This window comes from Brachypodium distachyon, chromosome 2, assembly GCF_000005505.3.
Source record: "Brachypodium distachyon strain Bd21 chromosome 2, Brachypodium_distachyon_v3.0, whole genome shotgun sequence".
Lineage (NCBI taxonomy): Eukaryota > Viridiplantae > Streptophyta > Magnoliopsida > Poales > Poaceae > Brachypodium > Brachypodium distachyon.
In genome coordinates, this window is record NC_016132.3 from 26,802,961 (window position 1) to 26,826,934 (window position 23,974).

The following is a 23,974-nucleotide window of genomic DNA, read 5'->3' on the forward strand; positions in this document are numbered from 1 at the left end:
TGGTGATACTTCCGTATATTATTAGATGGTAACTTTAGTAAAGAAATTGCCAGCCTATTTTGCTTGAATTTACCGCATGGTTATTTGTTACTAATACGATGGTAATTTCATGCATTATTAGCTGGTAACTTCTAGGCCGAAAAAAAAAATGTTGTCTAAACAAACCAATATGGGATCTGAAGATCTAGTCGAGACAAACCTAACCGTGAAAACGGATCGTAAAACAATTACACGATTTAAGAGATAAGACATTTTAAAATTTGAAATCTCAAAAATCTACATGATGACATCAAATTGTCTATTAGTGCTTGCGTGCAACTAGTGAACATGTTGTCTCAAGTGCACGCGCCCGGATGAATTTGCTAGCACGGTCGTGCATTAGCACGTTCATTTTTTCATATGCTCTCCTCCCTCTTATAGATAGGATGAACATTTTTTTCCGAATGCGCAACAGTGACAAGGTTTTGTTCAGACGCCGGCCGCCCAGGCCCAGCTGGCTGCCGACCGACTGAGACTGAGACCCACTGTCGATCAAGCGCGACACGCACACACACACGGCGGCTGCACTACCTAATCCCGGCCCCGGTCAAACCCCTCCCCCACATCGCGCCACCGCGAAGCCCACCGTCGATCACGCATCCAACGCCCCCAATCGCCCGTCCCCTTCGCGGCGTCCCATAAATACCTCCTCTGCCGTCTCTCTTACACGCACCTCGCCCCCGATACAGACTGCGGCGAGGTCCCTGGCCTGGATCTCCTCCCTTTCTCTCTTTCACGGAAGGGACCCCAGAGTCTGTTTCCTTTCCCCGGCCAGGTTCTTCTTCGCCGGAGATATAATGGCGTCGGAGCTCACCTACCGAGGCGGGGCGGCGTCCCCCTCCGCCGCCGGTGCCGGTGCCGCCGGGTACGCCCCGAAGCCCTCTAATTCGAAGCCGCTCGCGTGGCTCCCCCGCGCCGCCCGGTACGCCGCCGCCGAGCACCGCCCGCTCTTCGCCCTCGTCGGGATGCTCTTCGCCGCCGCCGTCTTCTGCATCGCTGCCCCCTCCTCCTCCTCCGCCCCCGCCACCGCATCCTCCTACTCCTCCGGCGCCCGCGCCGTCACCAACCCGCTCGCCCGCTTCTCCCTGGACTCGTCGGCGGCGGCCGCGCACCACCCCGCCCGCCACTTCGTCGGCGGCAAGGTGCCCCTGGGCCTCAAGCGGAAGGGCCTCCGCGTCCTCGTCACCGGCGGCGCCGGCTTCGTGGGGAGCCACCTCGTGGATCGCCTCGTGGAGCGCGGCGACAGCGTCATCGTCGTCGACAACCTCTTCACGGGCCGCAAGGAGAACGTGGTCCACCACTTCGGCAACCCCAACTTCGAGATGATCCGCCACGACGTCGTCGAGCCCATCCTCCTCGAGGTCGACCAGATCTACCATCTCGCCTGCCCCGCCTCCCCCGTCCACTACAAGTACAACCCCGTCAAGACAATCATATCCTTTCACCTGATTCATTCATTTCATTTGTTCCGTGCTGCTTGGATCTCGATGATTTGATTTCTCCTGGGTTCTTGTGTTACATTGCTTTTGTTTCCTGTAGTAGTATGCTTTTTTGGGTAGGAACTGCTTGCGGTAAGAGGGATTTGTTCTTTTGCGTAGCTTTGTCGGTTGTTGCACATCTGGCAAATTCCGTGCTCAGTTCTGAATTGGGAACCTGTGATCGCAATTTTTGGGTGCGTGGAGCTCGGGATTTGCGCCACGTTTCGCCGTGAATTTTTGGAGCTTTCTGCGCAGTAGCCGGATCGGGTTTCTTGATCAAAATGTGTTTTTCCCCCATAAAAAGGATTATTTTTTGCATTTCGTAAATGCGTCCACAAATGCTCATTTGAATCAGATAGTTGTTCATGCTGTATTGAAGATCTCGGGTCTGTAGATAGTTCTCTATGTCGAATTATATTATGTGGCATAAAAAGAAGTTCTTTCGTGTGTGCTTTTGATAGGAGAAGGAGCAAAAGCTGATCCCGAATCAACATTTTAGATGTGGCATTGTTAGATCAGAGTGTTTTCGTACGGTTTAGCTTATTTTATGATATAGAAACTAAAAAGCTCAAAAGCAAAAACAGGCCCATGTTGTGCTTGGATCTGGTTGAGCTGTGGTGTTTGCTTTGCTTAACTCTGACATAAAGTTACAGGGAAAACGTGAGATCCAAGTGGCGACTGTCCCTTTTCCTTACTAAGCACTTTGCGTACTGTTCACTTCACATGATTTTCTGATGCCAACCACTTTTGGGGCCTAACTAACAACCACATGAATTTTATGATACACCAATCAGGTCTTCCGCTACTCTTATTTTTCGTTCTCTTTGGAAATGTTTTGCGTGATCCTTGACCTTTGAGATGGCACAAGACCAATGTGGTTGGTACATTGAACATGCTTGGATTGGCGAAGAGGATCGGAGCCAGGTTCCTCCTCACCAGCACCAGTGAGGTCTACGGTGATCCCCTCCAGCACCCTCAGGTGGAGACTTACTGGGGCAATGTCAACCCTATCGGTAATAATTCTTCTCATACGTACTCCGTCAGATCAATTTCTGAAGTGTGATAGTGCTTGATTTTTCATCGTGTTTATTGGATCTGTAGAGGTTTGAAAAATAACTAGATCCAAGTAGGATCATGCATAGTACAAGCTGCCCAATCTTCCCAAACTATCACATGCATTGCATTTCATGCTTTTGTATGACATGGAATAGGTTTGCTGAACATGGATTTGTAGTTTCTGTATTGTTACTCCGTCGTAGTTGAGTGATTTTGTGTGCCAGTTGGATCATTATTGCAATAGTAGAAACAACAAGCAAAGAAGAGATGACCTTTCAGAGTAGAAATGTTCTTGATTCGAAACCTACTGTTCCATGAGAAAGCCTTGTTTACGCAATTTGGGGAAATGGGTGTTGGAATCTTACTAGCTGGAGATGCTTCGTGTGGAATCTAGATGGGTAGCCTCATGCATGCTTTGATTCTTTCTGTTGGAAAGCGACAATTCTGGTAGGTGAAATGTGCTCCTAGAGGGGCACTTGGTGGATCCCTTCTTAGTAAAGGAAGAGTGGGGACTAAACTATGTTTGAGCTTCCACCAAGCATCCACCAACCATGACACTTAAAATACTTAAGACAACACACAGAAAAGGAGGAAAGTTTGTTGAGCCAGATAACTACACATAGTACTTGCTCCATTCCTCATAAATGTATTTGTCATGTGTTCGGTCAAAATGTATTTGTCATGTACAGTTTAATTTCATGACGTACAGAATGTCTTATTGCTCCCAGTAAGTTTCACTGATGTTTATGTATTTTCTCTGAATAACAGGTGTCAGGAGCTGCTACGATGAGGGCAAGCGTACAGCTGAAACATTGACCATGGACTACCACCGTGGTGCCAACCTTGAGGTATGATCCATTTATATTGTCCATAGCACTGAGAGTTTCCAATCCATTTGTATAAAAAATAGAAGTTCATGCATTGATTTTTGTTTTTTTTGTATTCAGGTCAGGATTGCTCGGATCTTCAACACATATGGTCCTCGCATGTGCATTGATGACGGTCGTGTTGTTAGCAACTTTGTTGCTCAGGTAAACACACATACATACACACTGCTCTTTGCTATGCTAGTTGCAAAACCTGAAGAGGTCATCACTGCTTGAGCAACACTGAAATGTTCTCTGTGTAATTTTGGTGGCAGGCGCTAAGGAAGGAGCCTTTGACGGTTTATGGTGACGGCAAGCAGACCAGGAGCTTCCAATACGTTTCTGATCTGGTAGGTCATCTCTAACCTGTAATCAAATAATTAGAGCAATGCTATGTGAACATCTGAATTGCGAAAGACATCCAGTGGCTTTTAGCCCTTGTATACAAATTGCAAACAAGCATTCTTGTAGCAACTGGGATGTGTAATTCAGTCATGCAACATGACCTAGCATTTGCATTTCTCCTACTCATTTTGGTCATGTTCCAGGTTGAGGGGTTGATGAGGCTGATGGAAGGGGAGCACGTAGGGCCATTCAACTTGGGTAACCCTGGTGAGTTCACCATGCTGGAGCTGGCCAAGGTTGTCCAGGACACCATTGATCCGAATGCGCGGATTGAGCACCGTGAGAACACTCAGGACGATCCTCACAAGCGCAAGCCAGACATCAACCGTGCCAAGGAGCTCCTCGGCTGGGAGCCGAAGATCCCCCTCCGTGAGGGCCTTCCTCTCATGGTCACTGATTTCCGCAAGCGCATCTTTGGCGACCAAGATAGCGCCACCACAGCCACCGGAGGCCAATAAGGGGTGTAGAAGGGACTTGAAGACTTTGAAATTTTGGTGGCCTGCTTCTAGTTTCTCGGTTGATCTCCCTACTGACAGAGCTATGGCCACGTAGTTATCGAAAGCTTTACTAAAATACCTTGGTTGTTGGTGTAATGTCATTTTTTTTTCTGAATTGTCTTCCCCTCCTCGGTCTCAGCTATACAGATTTTCCAGTTGATTGAATTGTTTGTTGGAGATAAACCTGGATCTTGTAATTCTTTGTTGAGATGATAGCATTATACTATGGTACAAAATACTAGTACATGATCTCTCAGATATGTGTTTTGCTCCAGGACTTGACGAAACTACTGAAACAAGCAGCATTTGTTCCTGACGAAACTACTGTTTAATTTCTTTTTCACTTGCTGAACTTTTCATTATCTCGGGTATTTACATTCTGCACTGTTGATGAGGTGCCTTGCCGGTCAACCCGCAGAGGAAGCTGCTTCGCCGCTGAGGCTGAGGGCGGCGGGCATGTGTCGACGCCGGACTGTCCGTGCCATCGCCGCATTTCATGTCGGTGGTCTTACTGGACGCCACCTGGGTATCAGGCTCCGAGGGAGCTCTTACTTGTTGGTCTTCACTGAGTCTGCGACGACAGCTTCGCTGGTCGAGCCAGGCGACAATGTCAGCAAAGACCAGCTCCACATTGTCATCAGGCTCGCCGGCAGTGAGGCCATGCCACATCCCCGGGTAGAGCTTAATGGTCTTGTCGACGCTGGCGGCACGCTCGTACAATGCACGGCTGACCTCCGGGTCAGTCACCGTGTCGGCCTCGCCGTGCAGGACGAAGAAGGGCATGCTCACCTCCGACAGGCCGTCCTCGACGTCCATGCTGGTCCTCAGCAGCTCCAGCGCCGTCTTGAGCCGCGGCTTGTCCTGGTAGATGAGCTTGTTCTTCCTGATCTGAAAAGGGAGTCCGTGATTCAGGCTATAAGAATTAAGAAACCATTGATGCTTTCCTGATTTGATCTGAAAACCAAGGCAGAGTGTGTTGTCTGTCTGAACCTTTTCGCGCTTGACGGGGTCCTTGAAGGCCGAGTCGATGACGTCTTTGGTCGGGACAATCTTCCACGTCGGGATGAGCTCCTCCACCTGCGTCAGGAGGGTGATCACCACCGGATGCGGCTTCACCTTCTCCGATATCTGCAGTGCCAAAAGAAACAAACCACGTTTGAGACAGCAAAAGGCAAAAGAAAGAAGCTGGGCCTGATGTGCAAGGACCTTGCACATGGGCGCCGCGAGGACGGCGCCGTCCCAGAAGGCCGGGTCCTTCCTGTGCAGCAGCAGAGCCACGGCGCCGCCCATGGACTCGCCGTACAGGAACCGGCTTTTGCCCCTGTATTCCTCCAATTCTGCAACCACACAACGGGGTTCATTCTCATTCATCGCCCACAAACTCCATACATTGTTCCTTCTTTCATTTTTATTTTTTTGATAATAAATACCGCAGATAGACTTGAAGAAGCGGTCGCAGTCGGCGACGAGGTGGTCGAACTTGCGGATGTAGCACCTGGCGCCCGTGGACTTGCCGTGGCCTTCGTAGTCCATGCCCCACACGCCGTACCCAGCCGTGGCCAGCTTCATCCCACACGCTGAAACAGAGAAATCTCAATGTTTTTAGCCATTAATTCAAGGGTATCAACGCGATAATCTGTAAGGTCAAAAAATTCATTTCTCCACATTCAGTTTAATCCCAACTTAATAATACCAACAGCTACTACTTGCGTGACAAACCGGAATTAGCTGCACCAACATAGTGGTACAGGATTACAGGACACCGAAATGTAGGACTGCAGGAACACTCTTTTTCTGTAATCGGAAGCGACCAACTGACCAAGGCGATAGCGATGTGCAGGGCTATTATGCATAAACCGCTCTGGCATTTCAAATTATTAAGTTGACCGAGGAAAACAAAGAAAGGACCACGTCTGGAATCACAAACAAAATGCCTGTTTATCGAAGCCATCAGAGTAAAAAAAAAAAAAACGATGGTTTGTTGGTGTCGCTGGCAGTCAAACTGTCATTTCCTTTCTGCTGAAAATGAAGAGCTATTTATGATGTATGCAAATCTCCACGAGTATACTTGCATGAAAGCTGACCAAAACACGAATACTAAATTCAACTGAGTACTGCATTTGAGGATATACAAATAGGAAAAGCTTTCTACTAGTCATCTGTTTCTGGATTAATTTTCTTTGAGAAATTGGAAGCTTTATTACCTCCGGCCTGTAAAGGGTAAACAGCTTCAACTCAAATCAGGACCGCAATTTCTAAATATCCATGTAGGGTTGGATTAAACTAATCATCTATTTCACTGCCCAATTCATGCAATACACAGTGTCCATGGCAAACAGCTACAACTAAAATATATTATAATAATATAAACTATCGAACAGACCACTATTCTATTGCTTTTTTCGGCACTACTTAAATTAAACTCCGGATCAAATTCTACTAAGAATTCAGTAAACCAACAATCTTGGCTGGAGCTCGGTGTTATCTCTTATTATCAGATTATTATTATCTTGTCGGTTCAATTATTAAAGAACATATAGCACGATGGAATTTGAGTAGTGCGTTGCGATCATCCTCCCTCTTTATCAAAGCATCTTTCGTTTGCAGCCAAATAATAGACCCCATCGCTACAAATGAGAAGCGTGGTACTAACTACCACCTATGAAAAGCAAACAAGAGAATAAATAGAGATATGGTTCTTTCAGTTTTTTTTTTTTTTTGCTCTGAATCTGAAACTAAACAAAATGGGCATAAGACTTCCAGGAGCAAAGAGCCACTGACAGCAAAGGTACAACCAAGTTTTCTTGTATGCTAAGCATTATTAGGTAACGACGGTCCGCATCGACGTTTTCCTGACAGAGACTATGACAAGAACTTGTGGAGTTATGGATATATATCTCAGTGAATAGGATGAAAGCCATGGAACTGTCCAATTCATCAAGGTACTGTATCTATCAAGAAAATAGTTCCTATATCAACATCTACAATATTTTCTTAAAGTGCATGGCAATGGTCCTTGAGTACCAATTCGTTTCATGTGTATTATGCATAACATTTTCTTCTTTCTTTCACAAGGTTGTATTGTATTTTTTTTCATATGGCCTAACACAGGGTTGCACTATATATGCCAATAACTGAACAACTGATGTAATCCAGATTAAAGGGTAAAATAAAGAGGTTTTACGCTCGTAGCTCACCACCTAATGCTAATGAACGACATATAATGGTAACTGCTATCAGAGATTTAAAGCTTTTTCGGGAGCCGCAGCGCTCTTTCTATGTTGAGGTGAAGTTGTTAGATTTGACTGCAGGACAGATCAATATTTGCCAAAATGGCAGTAGAATGCTCCTGAAATGCACCAGGAATAAAAAAAAGGGCTGATTGTTTCCCATGCTATCCCCATGCTCTCTTAGAAACCAAAATTCTAGAAGCATCAATCATCTATGGCACTAACATATATAAAGCCCAGATCCGCAATGCATGCATGTGAAGTCATGGATGATGTAAGGGCAGTATTTATTCAATGAAATTCATGATGAGCTAGATATGTTTCAATAAGTGGCCTATATGCTAGCTATATGCACAGTCGCACACCGATGATAATTAGTGAAACATTATCTTGTAGGCTTCAATGTGCTCTCATAAGGTGTTTTTTTTCTGAAACAAGTAACCAAAAGAAAAGATGGAATAAATTGACATAAGAACCAAGCACCATGAAGGTAGTATTACCTTTCATGAAGACACTGCATTCCATGCCATACCCTGAAAGCATATGAACATGCAAAATTGTCAATTTCCGATGATCGATCAAGCCACCAAAAGGTTTTAAATATTTTTGTTAATTAACAAGACATTTTATAGGTTTTCTCTTTGATGCTACTGATAAAGCTTTACGATGTGCAACAAGACCATGGTTGATTAACAAAATCAAGGAAGGACTAAAGAGGACTAATTTGTGGCTTTTGATTAGTAGTAGTAGCACCATGGCAAAGGAAGACGAGCGCTTTGGGGGAGGAAGAAGCAGGCAGCCATCCGCATGTGAAGAGCTGCACCCCTCTTGGATTCCTCACATACTCCTACATGATCGATCAATCCACCATCAAAATTAGTTTTTAGATTACAAAACCCACCATAAAGATGATCAAAATTTAATCGTGCAACTTTGATATATACTACTCCTGCATACTACCTATATATGCAATCCGAAGATATGTTCATGCATCTACATACGAAGAAAGTCTAACTATTTGCTCACCTCGTGGTATTTAACGTCCATAGATCCTCCTGATTATTCTTCCACGCGCGCAATAATTAATCGGGGATCAAGAACTGTTTCGCGATCGCATAGAGAAAAAATTAACGGTGCTAGCTAGCTATGAGCAGATTAGTTCTTCACTTCTTCAGGAAGAAAGAGAAGGAGATCGAGCAACGAAACACGAAACAGATGAGAGAGAGAAGATGAGCTTGATCAGTCGGGGAGAGGAGGAAGAAGGGAACTGAGGAGAGGCTTGTGCGTGCGAAGACAGATAGGAGAAGAAGGGAACACGTGCCATGGGAGCGCCGGTATAGGAGGAGGTGAGGTTGGACCCGGAGCCGGATTCTCTGCGGGATGGAGCCGTTTTGGGGGGATAACGGGTGTACCAGATCGGTAGTTGTTATTTGCAAGATTTTCAACTCGGATGGCCGTGTCTAGGCTACATCTCTGTCATATATGGTGTAAAATGATTTACTGTGGCTACAGATAAGATTGATCTCTTTACCTACCTTAATTTGTTTTGCTGCTAAATGATGGATGACCAAATTATCTTGCAATATCTTTGTGCTCCACCGGTTAGTACTAATGTACTATATGTCTTTCTAGTCGTTTCTTTTCCGTTCCTTCCTGTCCTTCTTTTGACAACAGGACCAACATGTAACCAAATCATCTTTGCCAATATCTTTAGAGAAGAAAAGGTTAGAAATAGACTTGGTGGAGCTTCTCAGTGCATATGACCACCGAAATGAAAATGATCACGTATATCGATTCAACTGGCATGTGGAAAATATAGAAAATCCTTAACCGATCAAGCAATTTCCCGCGCACCAATAAGATCTTCTGCATTGAAATTTTAGCCACCTCATAGACAACCAAGATGAAATGGTGATGGGAGCAAATAAGTTCAAGTTGACATAATTCTCGACTCTGATAAAGCAAACACAAGACAAGATGAAACATCAAAAAGCACACACTGCAGTCTACATATGACCCACACGCTGATTTCGGAATCATAACAGACCACACAAAAATAGTCCCAGTCCCATGTGGGTTGTCACTTTAAACCCCCGCAACGACCATGTCTACCTCTGCACTTGCGGCTTGTTCCCTGAACTTTGCTAAGTTGAGATTGCACGCCCTCCCTTCGAACCTCTTCCTTGCCAGCTTGCACAATTTCATTCGTACTTGTTTCAACATTCCCTCTGTACATGTTCATGTACTCTACTATATCTTTTTTTTATATAAATATGGAGTAATGTTCACAGTTACTTGAGTTAGAGCAGTCCCAGCGCTACTTCCTTGGCTCGGTAACATAGGAAAAGAGCTGATGTGGCACTGCAGTTATTGCAAAATTCGAAGGAACCGGTCTTTGTGCAAACGACGGTCGATAGCTCGTAAGTCGTAACCCCACGCACGTATTTATTCTGCCCGATCCCGTGCGGCCAGTGAGATGTGAGGAAGAGAGAAAAAGCAAGGCTAGCTAGCTTTTTCTGCATTGGGGAATAGCCGGAGTTGTGCAAAATTATTATAGAGACAAGAAAAAGAAACCGTGCACTGGGACACTACTACCTTCGAATGACGTGGCGTAGATGGGACGACGCGTAAACGACACGCGCTGGGACTGCTCTTAGAATATTCTTTTTTTACCTGAATACCTTTGCATATGAGGCCCCAACGCATCCCTAGGTTAAGGATTTAACTAATGTAACATGATTTTTTTAGGGAATTCGGGTCATACTCCTTAGTCATCTTTGTAGTAACTAGCACTATGGCCCTCGCAAATGCGAGGGCATTATCCAAAAGGGGTGACAACAATTTTGTTTATAGCGGATATTCATATTGTTATCTGTTTCAAATAATTGGGTAAGATATTTACCACAAATATAATACTAAATACGATATCGTGAAGATATTTCTTATTTATGTGGAAATTCTTATTATGCTTCTTTAAAAAACATTGTACCGATGACTATATGTGTCATTTGTATGCGTTATGATTTTAAATATATACGTTTAATTAAAGTTTGTTTCGCAACAGCTAGCTATTTTATGTGATGTTTTATTTTTATACACCTATAAGAGATCTATGTAATAAGAGGTGCCATGTATGGACTTTGGGTTTCTGTTGCGTTTCATCTCAATGAATTGACCCTCATAAACGTTTCAATTCACTTGATTATACTTCCGTTTTATCCTCACAAAGTTATCTAGAAGTCCATAAGTTCTCGTACATAAATATATAAAATTAGAATTCAGATTGCAAGCCAGACAAATTTTTGGACATTGTATTAGATCAATAGACGGAAGTGAGCAAAACTTCAATCGAGTTACCTCAGGTCGTGTTAACCGACAGTATGAATGGTGGATACAGAGATCTGACATGTGATAGGATCCCCTCGTGATCTTGTATGTACATGTGTATCATAGCTCTAGTTAGGCTGTACCTGAGATATTGGAGTCCTGACCAGTGCAAAATCTAAATTAGTAAATTTAGCCCCAGATTTAAGAGAAAGAAAATACGGAAATACGTTATTTCCATTAAGGATACTGGCAACACAACTTTTTTCTCTAAGAACTTAAGCTGTCAAATAAATTCAACATACAAGATAAACCAACCATAGGAACTTTTTCTACCCTAGTGGAGAAAGCAAAAGTGCTCGGATCAAGGGCCTCCCAATTTCTTAGTATCAAGTTGGAAAAGAGCATAAGCTAGCTGCCTAGCTTCATACATGTTGGTATTGGAAGGAACTATATCCATGTTATCACGAGTGCTAGCAGTGACAACATTAATTGCAGCTGGAGTTAGTGTTCCAAGGATTACTATTCTCAAGTTCTGAACATAAAACCTCATCAATTCTATTAACAAAATCAGTTGCTATTGTTAGTATTCTGAAGTGAATATGTACATTCCTAGGTATCTTAACTGAGCCAAACAAACATATCAGAACTTCTATCCTGCAAAAGAACACATATTTTCCTGTTAGAAAAACAGGAAGAGCTGAGGACTGCATAATGGTCATTTGTGTGGTTCTCTCAAGGGAACAAAATGAGCTATCTAAAAATAAATCAAGTTCAAGGAAGAGGAGAAGCCATTGACAAAAGAATGAATGATAGATCACATAATTAAAGTCTTAAGCCTAGTTCCAGAACGACTGCTCTTAATAGAAAAGGCACCTTGGGAATTAATGAGAAAACATACGCATAGCTCAATGCCAATTCCTGAGCAGCATTATTGTTGTGTCTTTTCACTTTGTTGTGTCATTGTAGCATCGATCTGTCCATGTGTGCTTCATCCAGAGCGGTACGGTGTGCACTGCTGCTGCTGCAAAGTCTGCATCAATGATCAGAGGACCACCCCAATGGTTTGACAGGAATAGGATCCTAATACCAACAGCTAGGTGCACTAAAGAGATTCAATCTCCTCCACAAATCTAAGCATGGGTACGTGTAAGTTATTTGAAGAAGACATGGGGATTCTGAGCAATTAATAGCTCCAACACTTTAGAACCCATGGTTTCCACAAAAGACCGTCGACTTGATCAACAATTAGGCTTAATACACCCGGCCTCTGCCCTAGTACAGGTGTTCCGAGGGGTACCTGGGCATCTGATTTCTAGCCCTCTTTCACTCTGTTCTCTTCCCGCAAATTGGGATCACGCCAGCTAGGTAACTCGGGTTTGGATCTAACCTGTCGAAAGCATAATTCGGGGGGAGCAAGAACATGGTGCCGGTAGAAATCGGGGCTGGGGTTTTCCATGGTGGTCGCAGAAGACATGGACGGCGGCCGGCGGCGCTGGGGCATAACGTGGGTTCGGTTTGCTTCGCGTTGCTCCTCCCGTTAGTTGTTTGCATGGGTACAGGACGACAAAACGGGGTGGGATCAGGCTAGTATTATTGAACGGTTGAGATCTGCTAGCGGTAAAAATTGACGTTCAGATCTTTTGCTTTTTTCGTGAGATTTTCTAGTTTGTCCATCTTTTTTCTGGTTGCTCCGTCGTGTACTTTTAATATATAATAAATAGTTCAAAAGGGAAAAGAAACCACAAACCACATTACTCGATCATGGGCTTTAATGGGCTTACACTTTTTTGAGCGAATTATGGACTTACACTTGGAGGATCCAGCCGCTGGGCTTCCTAGTTCATGTTGCTCAAAGTGAACTCAAGGGCCAAACTTAGCAGTGTCGAGTCTTGACACGAGGCCACGTCGAAGAAACGGCCCAAGTACACAACAGCTAACCTTTGTTATTTAGGGAATCAACAGATAACCTTTTACCGTACAGGTTTGTGAGCACGGACGTTAACAAATTAGTCACAAGAATACTTGACATTTTTGCCCAGAGCATAAAACTGAAAACATCGAAATGTGGAGTTTTTCTCCCAATCTGCTACACTTCTAAGCTGGTCTGAGAAACACTTGAATTTAAGTCGACCAAATGTGTGCATTAGAGAGTTTAGGGCCTCTTTGATTCCCAGGATTTCCAAAACATATGATTAGGAAAAATACATGGTCAAAGTCACATGTCATCTTCAATACTACAGGATTGTGCATAGAAAAAACATAGAATTCTTACAATGAGGTTGAATTGGATGGAATTTTTACTAGATAACCTAAGTAGAAATGAATCCTAAGGAAAATTTCCTATGGTTTGTAATCTTTTGAATCAAACGAACCACGTAGGAAGGAATTCCTGTGAATGGGGCCTTAAAGTTAGAAACTTGCAATGCCTCATCGCTGATCAGAATCCAAACCTTACATAAATTCACGTAAACAAGGTAGACTTTGGACTTGGGGTCCAGTCCAGACAGAAACTGACTGAACTGAAGCCCTTTGTTTTTCAGAATGCAAGCTACGCAGCCACAAGACCGCAACGGGTCTCCTCACAGAAAAATGTCGTCGCAAGCAACAGGCAAGTGGAGAAGCAAAGTCTGTGGAGCACGTCCCATCCATCAGACGGTCCGATCCCCCCCGGGAATCGCTCGCGCCCGTCCGTCCCTCTCCGTGTATGTTTTCAATTGCTATCCTTTCCATGCATTCATTCCAGTGTGCGTCCAAACAAGAGAAGTGAGTGATTGACGGTAGCAACAATGTAGTACAGTGGCACACCGCTACACAAACAATAAAGCATTCCCAACGCATGCACGCAAGCTCGATATATATACCGATGTTTGCTGCTGCTAGCTAGGAAAGATTCAGTTGGTGACAGGCGTTCTGCACTCGGTCTGCAGTGTGTGCAAGGCCGTCCATCTCCAGTTGTTCCCCGCACACAAAAATAAAGAATGGATCGATTTTCATCAAATCAGATGTCGCCCTCTCATTGAGTATATATACACGTTCGACCCTAGCTAGTATACGTGTACAGAAACAGTCCATGAACTTATTAATTATCAGTGCGGTAACAAAGCATAAGACATGATACTGGTTGTCGCCGGGCCATGCCATGCATGCATTGCCAGAAGAAATACGAGAAAAGAACCAATCACTAACTGAAGATTTATCGGTTCCATTGCGAACGATCTTCCTCCAGCCCTTCCGTTTCGAAAATTGACTTTACATCAATGGTTAGTACTGTGTAGACTGTACTCCGTAGTAAGGTAGTAGTAGTACTTTATTTAATACAGTTAACTTAGGTACACTGTGTACTTAAGTTACTAGCATGCATGTTAATTAGTTGCATGCATATGCATCTCTTATAGATATATAATGCAAGTACGTCTTTTGCGGTTCACATTGCTTCATACTCCCTTTGATTACTCATTCGGAAGTGCTCCCTGGTAAAATTGTTTTCTTCTTCTTCTGTGGAATATAAACAGCATAGCATATTCGTACTGCTTATTAATTACTAGCTAGTGTGTGTTATAAACCAAATATACCGAAGTTTTTAAGAAAATAATAATACACAAGTGCGTAGTAGTATATATACAGTATAAAAGTAGGGAAACACTGATGGATATGCAAAATGTAATACAGATGTGCGTAGTAGCCAGCGTGCATGCAAAATACATTGTACACTACGAATGGAAACCGTTGCATGCCGACCGGTGGCGCATGCAGACGAAGCAATCCAAAGCTAGCGAAGGCTAGCTGTGGTAAGAAGGCCATGGTGGAGAAGGGGAGCGCGTGCACAGCGATCCATGCACATACGTACATCACATACGAAACGTGCTCCGATCTTTGCACGTGCCCTGCTTCTCCAACAGGGGCATTCTCACCAAATTTGTGAAGCAGGCAAGGAATGGGATCGTGCTAGGCTAGTAGAGAGAACACCGAGAACATGAAGAGGCAGCGAAGAATGAGGGAGATGATGAAGGAGAGGTGAATGCTGCACTACAACACAAGTCTAGTAGAGAGCAGTGACCTCTTTGCTGGGGTTTATATAGCCGGCCAGCCACAGGCCACGTACGGCAAGGAGCCCCCCTACCATACTGATCATCGATGACATTATGACGCATCACACACATGGAAAGAGATGAGTGAGTGAGAGAGAAAAGGGGTGCCTGGCAGTGGCAGCTGCCCTGGTTGAGTCTTGAAGTGGGTTTGCCCTACGGGAGGAAGCGTGTGCGTGGCGCGCCCGTCCATCGAGTGTGGTGCCTCCGTCGAGTCCGGTGCGCGCGGACGAGAGTCATAGCTGCTAGCTAGTACGGTGGCTCTCCCTTCGACATGACTGTAGTTTCTTTATTAGTACAACACTAAAACATCATGTTTGGAGTATCACGGTATCAGATCACTTGTTGCTCGTTGTTTTTCTTTTCTTTTTTAATGGTTTAGGAATTTATCATGAAATTAAAATCCAGCCCGAAGGATTGGCATGGACTTTATGTTGTACTCCGTAGCTTAAAGAAGTTAAAGGCAACGCCTTTATATCCGTAAGTCTTCATGACCAATGTGTGTTGGTTTTAGCCCAGCTACCAAAAACATTACTCTCTCCGATTCTAAATTGTTGTCGAAATATTACATGTATATAAACGCTTTTTAAAAATAGATATATCCATATTTGGAGTCAAGAATTTAGGATCAGAGGGAGTAGATTCAATAGCTATTTCTTTGTTTCAGTTCTTAAAATTGCAAACCAAATCAATTTTTGAGTCGTTTATTTTTGAGAAAGTGTTGGAATTCAAAACTCACTCCCTTTAAAGAACAGACAAACAAATCACTACTAAAATCTTCTTCGATCACAAAGGCCTTTGGCTGGGGCATGGCTAAACGTCTGACGGTCGGATGAAGTTGTTTTCCTGTTTTCTTGCAATTGCCAGGCTGTTTAGTCCCTTGGCTGTAATAAGTAGTGTTACTTCTTTGTTGCTGCTGTCATGTTTATCCATTATGCTGTTGAACCTCTAGCGAACTGGACGACTCGCTCCTAGTTCTACAAAAGTATCTATCGGCAGTATGACACCGATGTCCCGAGGAAAACCTTGGATTTGGATCTCTCAGATCAGACGACGATGGTGACACTTTCAGTGTTGTTTTCTCTCTTGGGAGCATTGTTTTGGAACACGTGCTGAATTGCGTGGTCTGGGTCTATTCGTCAATGGCAAGCCTGACATGTTGTAATGATTCGATCTTTCGCCCGAAAATGGGTTGGCAGAAGATGACGGCGGCTAATTCACGAGCGTGAGCAGAAGGCACATGAGAAGAATTTGCTAGACCGGTTGTGCCTTCGCGGCCTCCGTATTATATGTTAGGCTGCGGTTTGCGGTCAGAACATGCGGCCCCGATAAACTTGTACGCATAGTTTGATGGTTTTGACTTGTTTGATCAATGTATTTTTTGTTAGACTTACTAATAAATCAATACAATCGAGAGACCGGGGTCTTGATCCTCCTTTTACGGCACCGATGATCGAGTAGATACGCGACCGAATAATTCGAAACCGTGTTGTGGCGCGCCCCGCGTGCATGCAGGTGATCAGTGAGAAGCTAGCGAAAGCTAGCGTTGGATTCTGTAATGCCAACGCTCTGGAGGAGTACTCCAGATCGAGACGAGGAGAAGCTAGCGCCAAAGATCTGGAGGAGTACTCCACTAGATTTTCAACTGCTGCCATGGGCACGACCTTGCAATGTACTCCAGCGTTGCAGCTCTGCTCTGCTCTGCTTCTTCACACTGACTGAGTCTGAGTTGAGGCATGCAGTTTTGCTGAAGCAATACAATGATGCCGCGAGTTACGTAAGCACGTCGGCCGCGCATCATTGTCCAGGGCCTTTCTTGGAAAGTTTATGGTCTAGTGTTAATGTGGTGGCCGGTGTACGTGCTGCTCTGCTCTGCTCGGCCGGTCTGCACAGCACAGCAGTCAGCAGGGAGAGTGAAGTCAGTAGTAACTCGATGGATATATCCCATGCAACCGGTGCCGGTAAAGGTCAGTTTACTTACGTATGGCGATCTATCGTCGGATTCGATCGTTATCTCGCGCGCCAAGACAAGGGTCCACATGCATTGATGCATGATGAGGCGTGTGTATCGTGTAACGCAAACCGTGCAAACAAAAGATTGAGCCAACAAGTTAGGCAGCAGACGGAAATGCATAAAATACACATTCGATTTATTATGTGCTGTACTTTCTCTGTCCAAAGTATGTCTTAATTTTGACTAGATTTGAATGCATCTATACATTAAGTCGTGTCTAGATACATTCAAATTTCGACAAACTTAAGACATCTTTTATTCGACAGAGGGGGTATATTGTTTTGGAGCTCGAGCTCAGTCATCTTAGGTGATATTTTTAGAAAACATTGCCATGTAGGCAGGTCAAACGGATCATAACCATCTTAGGACATCGCGTACGTCACTTAAAATAAAATTAGGAGCTCAGTCATCTTAGAACCATCCAGTTTGAAAGAAATAAAACATTGGGAAAAAGAACATATGTTCCGATACGCTCAGTTGCCAACCTAAAAAATCATTATGCCTTGTTTCTACAAAAAAAAAAAGAACTTCGACTTAGTAATGATTTACTTGTTTCGTGCAAACTGAATGCATCTGCAGTGCATTTTTTAATGAAATTCCCAATCCTTCGATTTTCCAGTGGAAAAACTCGAACCAAATAATATTACCTGGCATTAAAATTGAAGTGATTTGCACGAAAACAACATATTTCGAGCAGGACAGTTTGTTGTATTTGCGCCTCCCCCTTGCTTTTTCCACGCAAGCCGCAAATTAACGGAAGTATATTTCTGAGAAATCTTGTTGTACTACCATATTCTAGTTTGAACACACCATTCCGGAATTGCTTGAAATTCGAACACATCTTTTGAGGAAAAAAGAGTGAATAAACAGAGCTACTAGCACTCAAGCTCAGGAGCCAAAAAAATTCCTCTCCTTCCCCTGGCGCGTTCGCAAATGGATTTAAAAATTGCAGGAGCGCTGGATCGAATCGTGCGGTGCGTTTGCGTGTGGAGCAAGAGACGATGATCGATCGATGGACAGATGGAATGATGGATGGATAGGATAGAGATAGCTTGTGTTGACCCAAACCTACCTTTGCTAGAGCGGCAATTAATCCGGACAAGGGGCTACCCACGCTAGCCAGAGATAGTATATAGGTTACCGCTAGATCGACCAGCCGGGGAAAGGGAAAACAAGCAAACGCTGCAATGCGTCTCTCAGTTGTACGGCCATGGCAATGGCATGGCACCCAATTGACGCCTCTGTTACTGACGCTGCAAGCAAACAGTAAATAGGAATAGACTGATGGATGGATGGATGGATTGTTTTTTTGATGACTAGCTGGCCCATGCATTGCATTGCAGGCAGAGAGAGAGAGAGAGCGCGATGTGCGTGCATCCCCATGATGATTGGAAACGCCCTAACTTCGCGGCTGCCACCGCGAGCTCTGGATCGATGGAGTGCTTCGGCAGCGCTGAGCAGCAAACGACGTACTACACCCAGACGGCCAGACCCACAGTCGTTGACCACCGTCACGTCAACATTTCGTGTCCCGGTCGCGGAAGCAGCATGGAGCTAACTCATGACGATGCATGCATCAAGTACGTGGGGGGAAATACATACCGGATGAGTTTTGCTACTCCGTACTTGTTTTTAGGGAGTTTTTTTTTCTTCTGCTGCTAACGCATCCATAATGTGCACCAAAATCTGTCCATAAGCTAAAAAGTGTTTCTTATGGGCTGCCTTGAGATTGTCGATAAGGCAAAAAGTTTAGAGCTTTCATGCATGAAATTTTATATTTGAATTCAGATGCAAATCCCTGTAAGGAACATAGAATTGAGAATCACATATTTGATTTTTGTGTGTGTTTTGAACATTCATACTGAGTATTTTGGTTTCTAAATGTTGAACTTCAATTTGTTTGAGTTTTTTATATATAGATTTTTGTTTTCAAAATTTATGTGTTCAAAAGTTGAGATCCTAGAACGTTTGAATTAAAAATAATAATACTCTCTCTGTTTCAAAATGTAGGGCAAATAATTTCTAAAGTTTGACCAACCTTATATAACAAAAAATTTCAATATCCACGCTATCAAATGAAGATTATTAGACAGGTGTTAAATATATTTCCATAGTATGTTGTTTGACATTGTATATGCTGATATTCTTTGCAATAGGTTTCGCCAAACTTTCAAAAGTTTGACAAACCACAAAATTTATACACCCTACATTTTGGAATGGAGGGATAATACATTTTGAATTCAGACTTACTCGTAAGGACCACCGATCGATTAATTATCATCAACAGCAGTACAAAGAGTTCTAAATGTAATAAAAATTACAAGTATGTTCTTCGACCACCTAGCGACCGCAACAAGCACTAGAACGGGCTGAAGGCGGGCCACCGTCCTTGCCCCTCCATCACCGGATCCGGGCAGAGCTTGCCAAATGATTGCTTGTGGTAGTGGAAGGTGGAGTAGTCGTCGTGCTAAGGCCTCAAAGGACCAGCGCACTAGAGCCGCAACCATCGCCAAAGATGAGAACCGTAGATCAGAAGGACCATACCTGAAACCATGCAAACAAACGTGAAAGCCGACCGAAACCCAAGAAATTTGTCGGAAACCTGAAAAGCCGACCGGATCCCATGGGAATCGCCGAAAAACACAACTCCACGCTAGGCCTGATGCCCAACGATTGACTCCAAAATTCAGCCCGTCGATGCTTCTAAGAGGAAGAACACCGATCTGGGGCGGGCTATAGGACCTTTATTCCCATCGCCCCGATGCCCCAACACCGGAGACGAAGAACACAAAGACCCAACGGAGACCGGTCATCAGACCTGAGGTTTTCCCCACATTCCAGCCGTCGTAGCGACCAACACGGAGGGCACGGGAACCAGTGGTGGCGGCGTCGGCGGCGTATAGATCACCTTGATCGTGGTCTCGCGGGACCCCTAAGAGGAAAAACGGTCCACAATTACGTATCACCCACAAAAATAATTCTAACCTCACTCACATAAGCGTGGCCATACCTAAGTGAAGAGAGCCAATCTTTTTTCTTCAAAAAGGGGTAAATCCCGGCCGCATCAATCGATGCACACAGCCATTTTTGTTGCAAAGTGTTCAAAAATCTTATAAATCACTAATCAGAGATTATGAAAACAAAAATAAGCCAGCGAAAAAAAATCCAACATAACGAGTTGATACATCTGAATGTATAGTAAATCGTCGAGTAACCCGGCTGAAGAGAGCCAATCTATCCGTACGTGAAAAGAATCGCGTCCGCGACTCCACGACACTACTCAACCATCCAGGTCACAGCCGCTTTGGCGTTTTCGGTAAAAGCTAGCTAGATTGAAGTGCATCATAACTTTGCCTAGCCGTCGAGAACACTCAAGCAGCTGGAATTGGCCGGTTGCTTGCTCGGTTTCCTGCAGCCTGTCCTGCCACCTTCTTCTTCATCTCTGGATCGATGGAGACGATGATGACACATGCGAGAGGACAGAGACACTTCTGCTATCTACACTAGATCTCTGGATGATGCAAGGCACAGGAGTGCCCTGGAGAAGTTTTCTTTTTCTTTTCTTATTTGGCCTTTTGGGGCCAGACATGGTGCTTGCTTGTGTGTGCTTGTTAAGGCTAGCTAGCTAGTTATATAGGATGATGATGCAGGATCCTAGCTAGGATCGGAAAGGGCTTGGCTTTTGTTATTGGATTTCTATTTATGTTTTGTTGCTCTCCTACATATTTGAATCTCTGTTGACGGTCCGTTTGCAGTGATTTGTTCTCAGTTTTTTTTTCTTTCTAGAATACATATTGTTCTCAGGTTTCAAAATAAGTAATGTGGAATTAAAATGCATTTTTTGTTGCTACTTAATTACTAGTGCGTTTTGTGCTATCGCTGGTTTCTTTTTGTTAAATTTGTCAGAAAATGGGGGCTTCCTTTCCCCTAGTCTTTGTGAACACATTATTTCAGTTTATAATACAACCCTTTCCTACGAAAAAAATATTTATTACGTGCTGAAAAGCTCGACTAAAAGAAGGGAAACGGACGTCACATCCTCGCAAGACGAAGAACACAGTATAGCGCTCTATGGAATGGTCGAGCCTTCAAAAGCCCATCTATTGCCTTTTGCTTCGTACCGATCAATGGACTAAGTTGACGTATCACTGGGCTATAAACTCACCCGGGACAAGGGCCCATATACAGAATGCACCTCTCCTAAAAAATAAAATATTGCACATATGCTGGCTATGTTAACTAAAAAAATGCTGAGCTATGTCACGATTGGTACAAACGGTCTGCATCAGGGAGATTTTACACGCCACGAGCCTTGTCAGCCCATTTTCGTACATCGGTCATGCCCTCCCGTTCACGTCTCACCCGCCCCATTTTCCCCATTTTGCTTGGGCGATAATAAGCCAGCTCCGTACAACTCCATATCTGTTTGGCTCAACTCAACTTGATTTCAATTCGTTAATATGACAAGCAACCTTGACACCGCAAAGAAAAACTAAGGGTGTGTTTGGTGGTCCAGGTCAACCCAGATTCAATCTCCCGCTTGAGATATGATGACCTCGTACAAACTGGTCTGAGATTTTTTGTGATGTTTGATAGCCCGTATCTGTTTAGAGAAGTTGGACTAATACTTTGTTTGGTAGCATGATGGGTTGAGATTGGAGCAGTTCAAACGTTTACACAAAGGCCCCTAAACAAAAACAAAAAAAAAGCAATCGGGTCCAATCTTCTCCACTGTGCTGGGAGCACCTTATCGGCGTTGGCGGGCCGTGGGGCACCGGCGGTGGAGCGAAGCGGTGGGAGCGGGGGAAGCCGGTGGCCAGGGCAGGGGCGACGGCGGCCGGAGGCCAGGAGGGCGGCGAGCGGCGTCCCGGGGCGGCCAGGGGAGGGGCGACGGCGGCCGAAGGCTAGGAGAGCGGCGGGCGGCGTCCCGGGGAGGGGCCGACGGCGGCCGGAGGCGGACTCGTTTGGGAGCACGGGAACGAGAAATCGTTCGGGACCAAATGAGGGGCACGAGAGAGAGTCAGGGGGAGCGCTGGTGGGCCCCCGAGATGGATTGCGGGATGGACTCAGCTTGGTTGGGTTGTGAAGCTTGATTTTGACCTTCACAAGTGGGCTCTGAGGGGCATTTTTCGTATGAGGTGGACTAAACTCTACACGTCCTATCCGAGGTAACAAACACAATCAGAGTTGGAAAAGTGGGACGAGGAGAGATTTTCTGGATGGATTCAAGCCACCAAACACACCCTAAGTCTTTACTCTGCTCGACTTATAAAAACTCAACTTGTCTGGTTAAAATGGTTACTGTTGACAAGATCCCTTCTATGTAGGGTAATAGGATAAATATTCATTTACTTCAAAAAAAATAGGTGAAATTTTAATTATTTTAGGTTCAAAAGGTTTTTTGGCTTTTCGGTTCAGACGTTGGGAGAAAAGGGTGACGAAACAGAAAGAATGTTCTACCCCCGAACATATTATTAGGAGTATTTTCAAGCTCAAGGCCAGTTAACTACTCCATAATTCTCTTGTGTATTTGAAGGAGCGAGACACATGGTGGCGCGAGAGGCTGGCTCAGCTTTCGTCTCCGACAATTCCTAAGAACCTTTCGTTCTCATTGCTCCTTATTTGGCTCCTGCCCACATTAACCTGCATTGCCTCTCCCTCACTTCTTTTCCAGCCGTATGCCAAAAGAAAGCGAGAGCAAAGAACACAAGAGAAAGGAAAGACAAGAATTGGCTCTGTTCATCAGATGGCGCTAATAGCGACCAGCTGTGCTGCCTTTGTGGCACAAAGGTCCTCATCTATAAAGCAGAACTACATATGCAGACATACAAGTCGCCCGTCCACTTTGATCCCATTCGAATTCAAACCCATGCTTGACAATGTATATCGTGCAGGAGGGGATTTTCTGTGGCGATTACCGCCATTGATGTCTCAGCGAAGAAGGTCCAGGAGAAGGCAGTGAAGCTCGGAACTGCAGCCGTGGAGGACACAACGGAGGACAAGACGGCGTTCTGGGAGCCGGACCCCAAGACAGGGGACTACCGGCCGGTGACCGGCACCAAGGAGGTGGACGCGGCCGACCTGCGCGCCGAGCTGCTGAAGCAGCGGGTGCTGCAGCAGTGACTCACGCTAACAGGCCACTGTCTCCAGGTTCACGTTTGTATGCACCATGATGTACAGCAAACATATATTTTGAACCGAGGTATTTTGCACAATTCCACTATGAATTAAACTGATTCCTGTAATTCTTGGGAATGGTTCAAGTTTGACGCGCTCTAAACATAGTCTATGTATTCAAAATTGAATTCATCACAATTGGGGCAACAGAATTGGAGGATACGTCATTGCAGGTTAATTGCTACATTATTAAGGGCCATCCCTACACGTCTTAAGAGTCCTTGATGCTGCCGGTCATCTCACGGGCACACAACAACAAGAGAAGGGCAAGGACACTAATAGCAACATTCTTTTATGTCTTAACTTCGTAACCTACCGTCTTGACGGTTTCCACAACCACTAGTCTTCCAGTTTCTCTTTCTGATCTTTTTAAAATTAATCCACGAATGGTGAGTCCTACCTTCGAAACAGTTCCAGGTCGCTTTCTGATGTATCAACTCTGACAGGTGACAGCCATGAGAATTTCATGCTTCCAGAACAGAATAACAAGCTGAAACGATTAACCAATCTCAATGGTATGCAAGTCAATTGCAACTTGCAAGCCCAAGTTCATAGTTTTTGTGCAAATTCTAGTATTGTGTATCTTTAAAAGCAACATAAACAAACAGAGCAGTAGAAAACAATAATCATCATGAAATCTCTCTTCGTAATAGGGCGCTATGTTGCTTCAGAAACAAGAATTGGGCAAGTCTGTCGGTTGTGAGACTATAAGCCGATGACATCTCATTATATACTTGAGTAGATTTGTCTGAAACTAGCAATTCATATGCGTCTATCTTTATTCTACCGACAGCACTTGT

The 23,974-nt window shown here is 44.5% G+C and overlaps 3 protein-coding genes and 1 non-coding gene across 4 annotated transcripts; 2 read left to right on the top strand and 2 right to left on the bottom strand.

Moving 5' to 3' along the window:
• The first annotated feature begins 697 nt into the window (after positions 1–697).
• On the top strand, positions 698–4,599 carry LOC100834000 (UDP-glucuronic acid decarboxylase 2). The gene is made up of 6 exons (XM_003568571.4): positions 698–1,472; positions 2,383–2,530; positions 3,342–3,421; positions 3,521–3,604; positions 3,715–3,789; positions 3,988–4,599. Exons 1-6 carry the CDS (start codon positions 837–839, stop codon positions 4,300–4,302), a joined length of 1,338 nt encoding a protein of 445 aa, XP_003568619.1. The 5' UTR covers positions 698–836; the 3' UTR covers positions 4,303–4,599.
• Positions 4,527–9,005, bottom strand: LOC100828583 (caffeoylshikimate esterase). The gene is made up of 7 exons (XM_003566282.4): positions 8,598–9,005; positions 8,325–8,418; positions 8,072–8,104; positions 5,772–5,918; positions 5,548–5,678; positions 5,332–5,469; positions 4,527–5,229 (listed from the first exon to the last, which is right to left on the bottom strand). The coding sequence occupies exons 1-7, from the start codon at positions 8,616–8,618 to the stop codon at positions 4,714–4,716; spliced, it is 1,080 nt and encodes a 359-aa protein (XP_003566330.1). The 5' UTR covers positions 8,619–9,005; the 3' UTR covers positions 4,527–4,713.
• A 5,679-nt stretch (positions 9,006–14,684) lies between these two features.
• Positions 14,685–14,811, bottom strand: MIR164E (microRNA MIR164e). The gene has a single exon (NR_126937.1). It is a non-coding gene; the product is annotated as a microRNA MIR164e (primary transcript).
• A 7,759-nt stretch (positions 14,812–22,570) lies between these two features.
• Positions 22,571–23,306, top strand: LOC100828882 (protein SENESCENCE-ASSOCIATED GENE 21, mitochondrial). The gene is made up of 2 exons (XM_003566283.4): positions 22,571–22,787; positions 22,892–23,306. The coding sequence occupies exons 1-2, from the start codon at positions 22,744–22,746 to the stop codon at positions 23,118–23,120; spliced, it is 273 nt and encodes a 90-aa protein (XP_003566331.1). The 5' UTR covers positions 22,571–22,743; the 3' UTR covers positions 23,121–23,306.
• The last annotated feature ends 668 nt before the right edge of the window (positions 23,307–23,974 follow it).

Bases quoted from the DNA above. Each gene is read 5' to 3' on its own strand.
- LOC100828882 (XM_003566283.4), top strand. From the start codon at position 22,744: ATGGCGCTAATAGCGACCAGCTGTGCTGCCTTTGTGGCACAAAG. The intron at 22,788-22,891 runs GTCCTCATCTAT...TATATCGTGCAG, and splicing joins GCTGCCTTTGTGGCACAAAG to GAGGGGATTTTCTGTGGCGA.
- LOC100834000 (XM_003568571.4), top strand. From the start codon at position 837: ATGGCGTCGGAGCTCACCTACCGAGGCGGGGCGGCGTCCCCCTCCGCC. The intron at 3,605-3,714 runs GTAAACACACAT...TTTTGGTGGCAG, and splicing joins TTAGCAACTTTGTTGCTCAG to GCGCTAAGGAAGGAGCCTTT. The intron at 3,790-3,987 runs GTAGGTCATCTC...GTCATGTTCCAG, and splicing joins TCCAATACGTTTCTGATCTG to GTTGAGGGGTTGATGAGGCT.
- LOC100828583 (XM_003566282.4), bottom strand. From the start codon at position 8,618: ATGGACGTTAAATACCACGAG. The intron at 8,105-8,324 runs GTGCTACTACTA...ATATGCTTTCAG, and splicing joins GCTCGTCTTCCTTTGCCATG to GGTATGGCATGGAATGCAGT. The intron at 5,679-5,771 runs GTATTTATTATC...GTGTGGTTGCAG, and splicing joins CTTCTTCAAGTCTATCTGCG to AATTGGAGGAATACAGGGGC.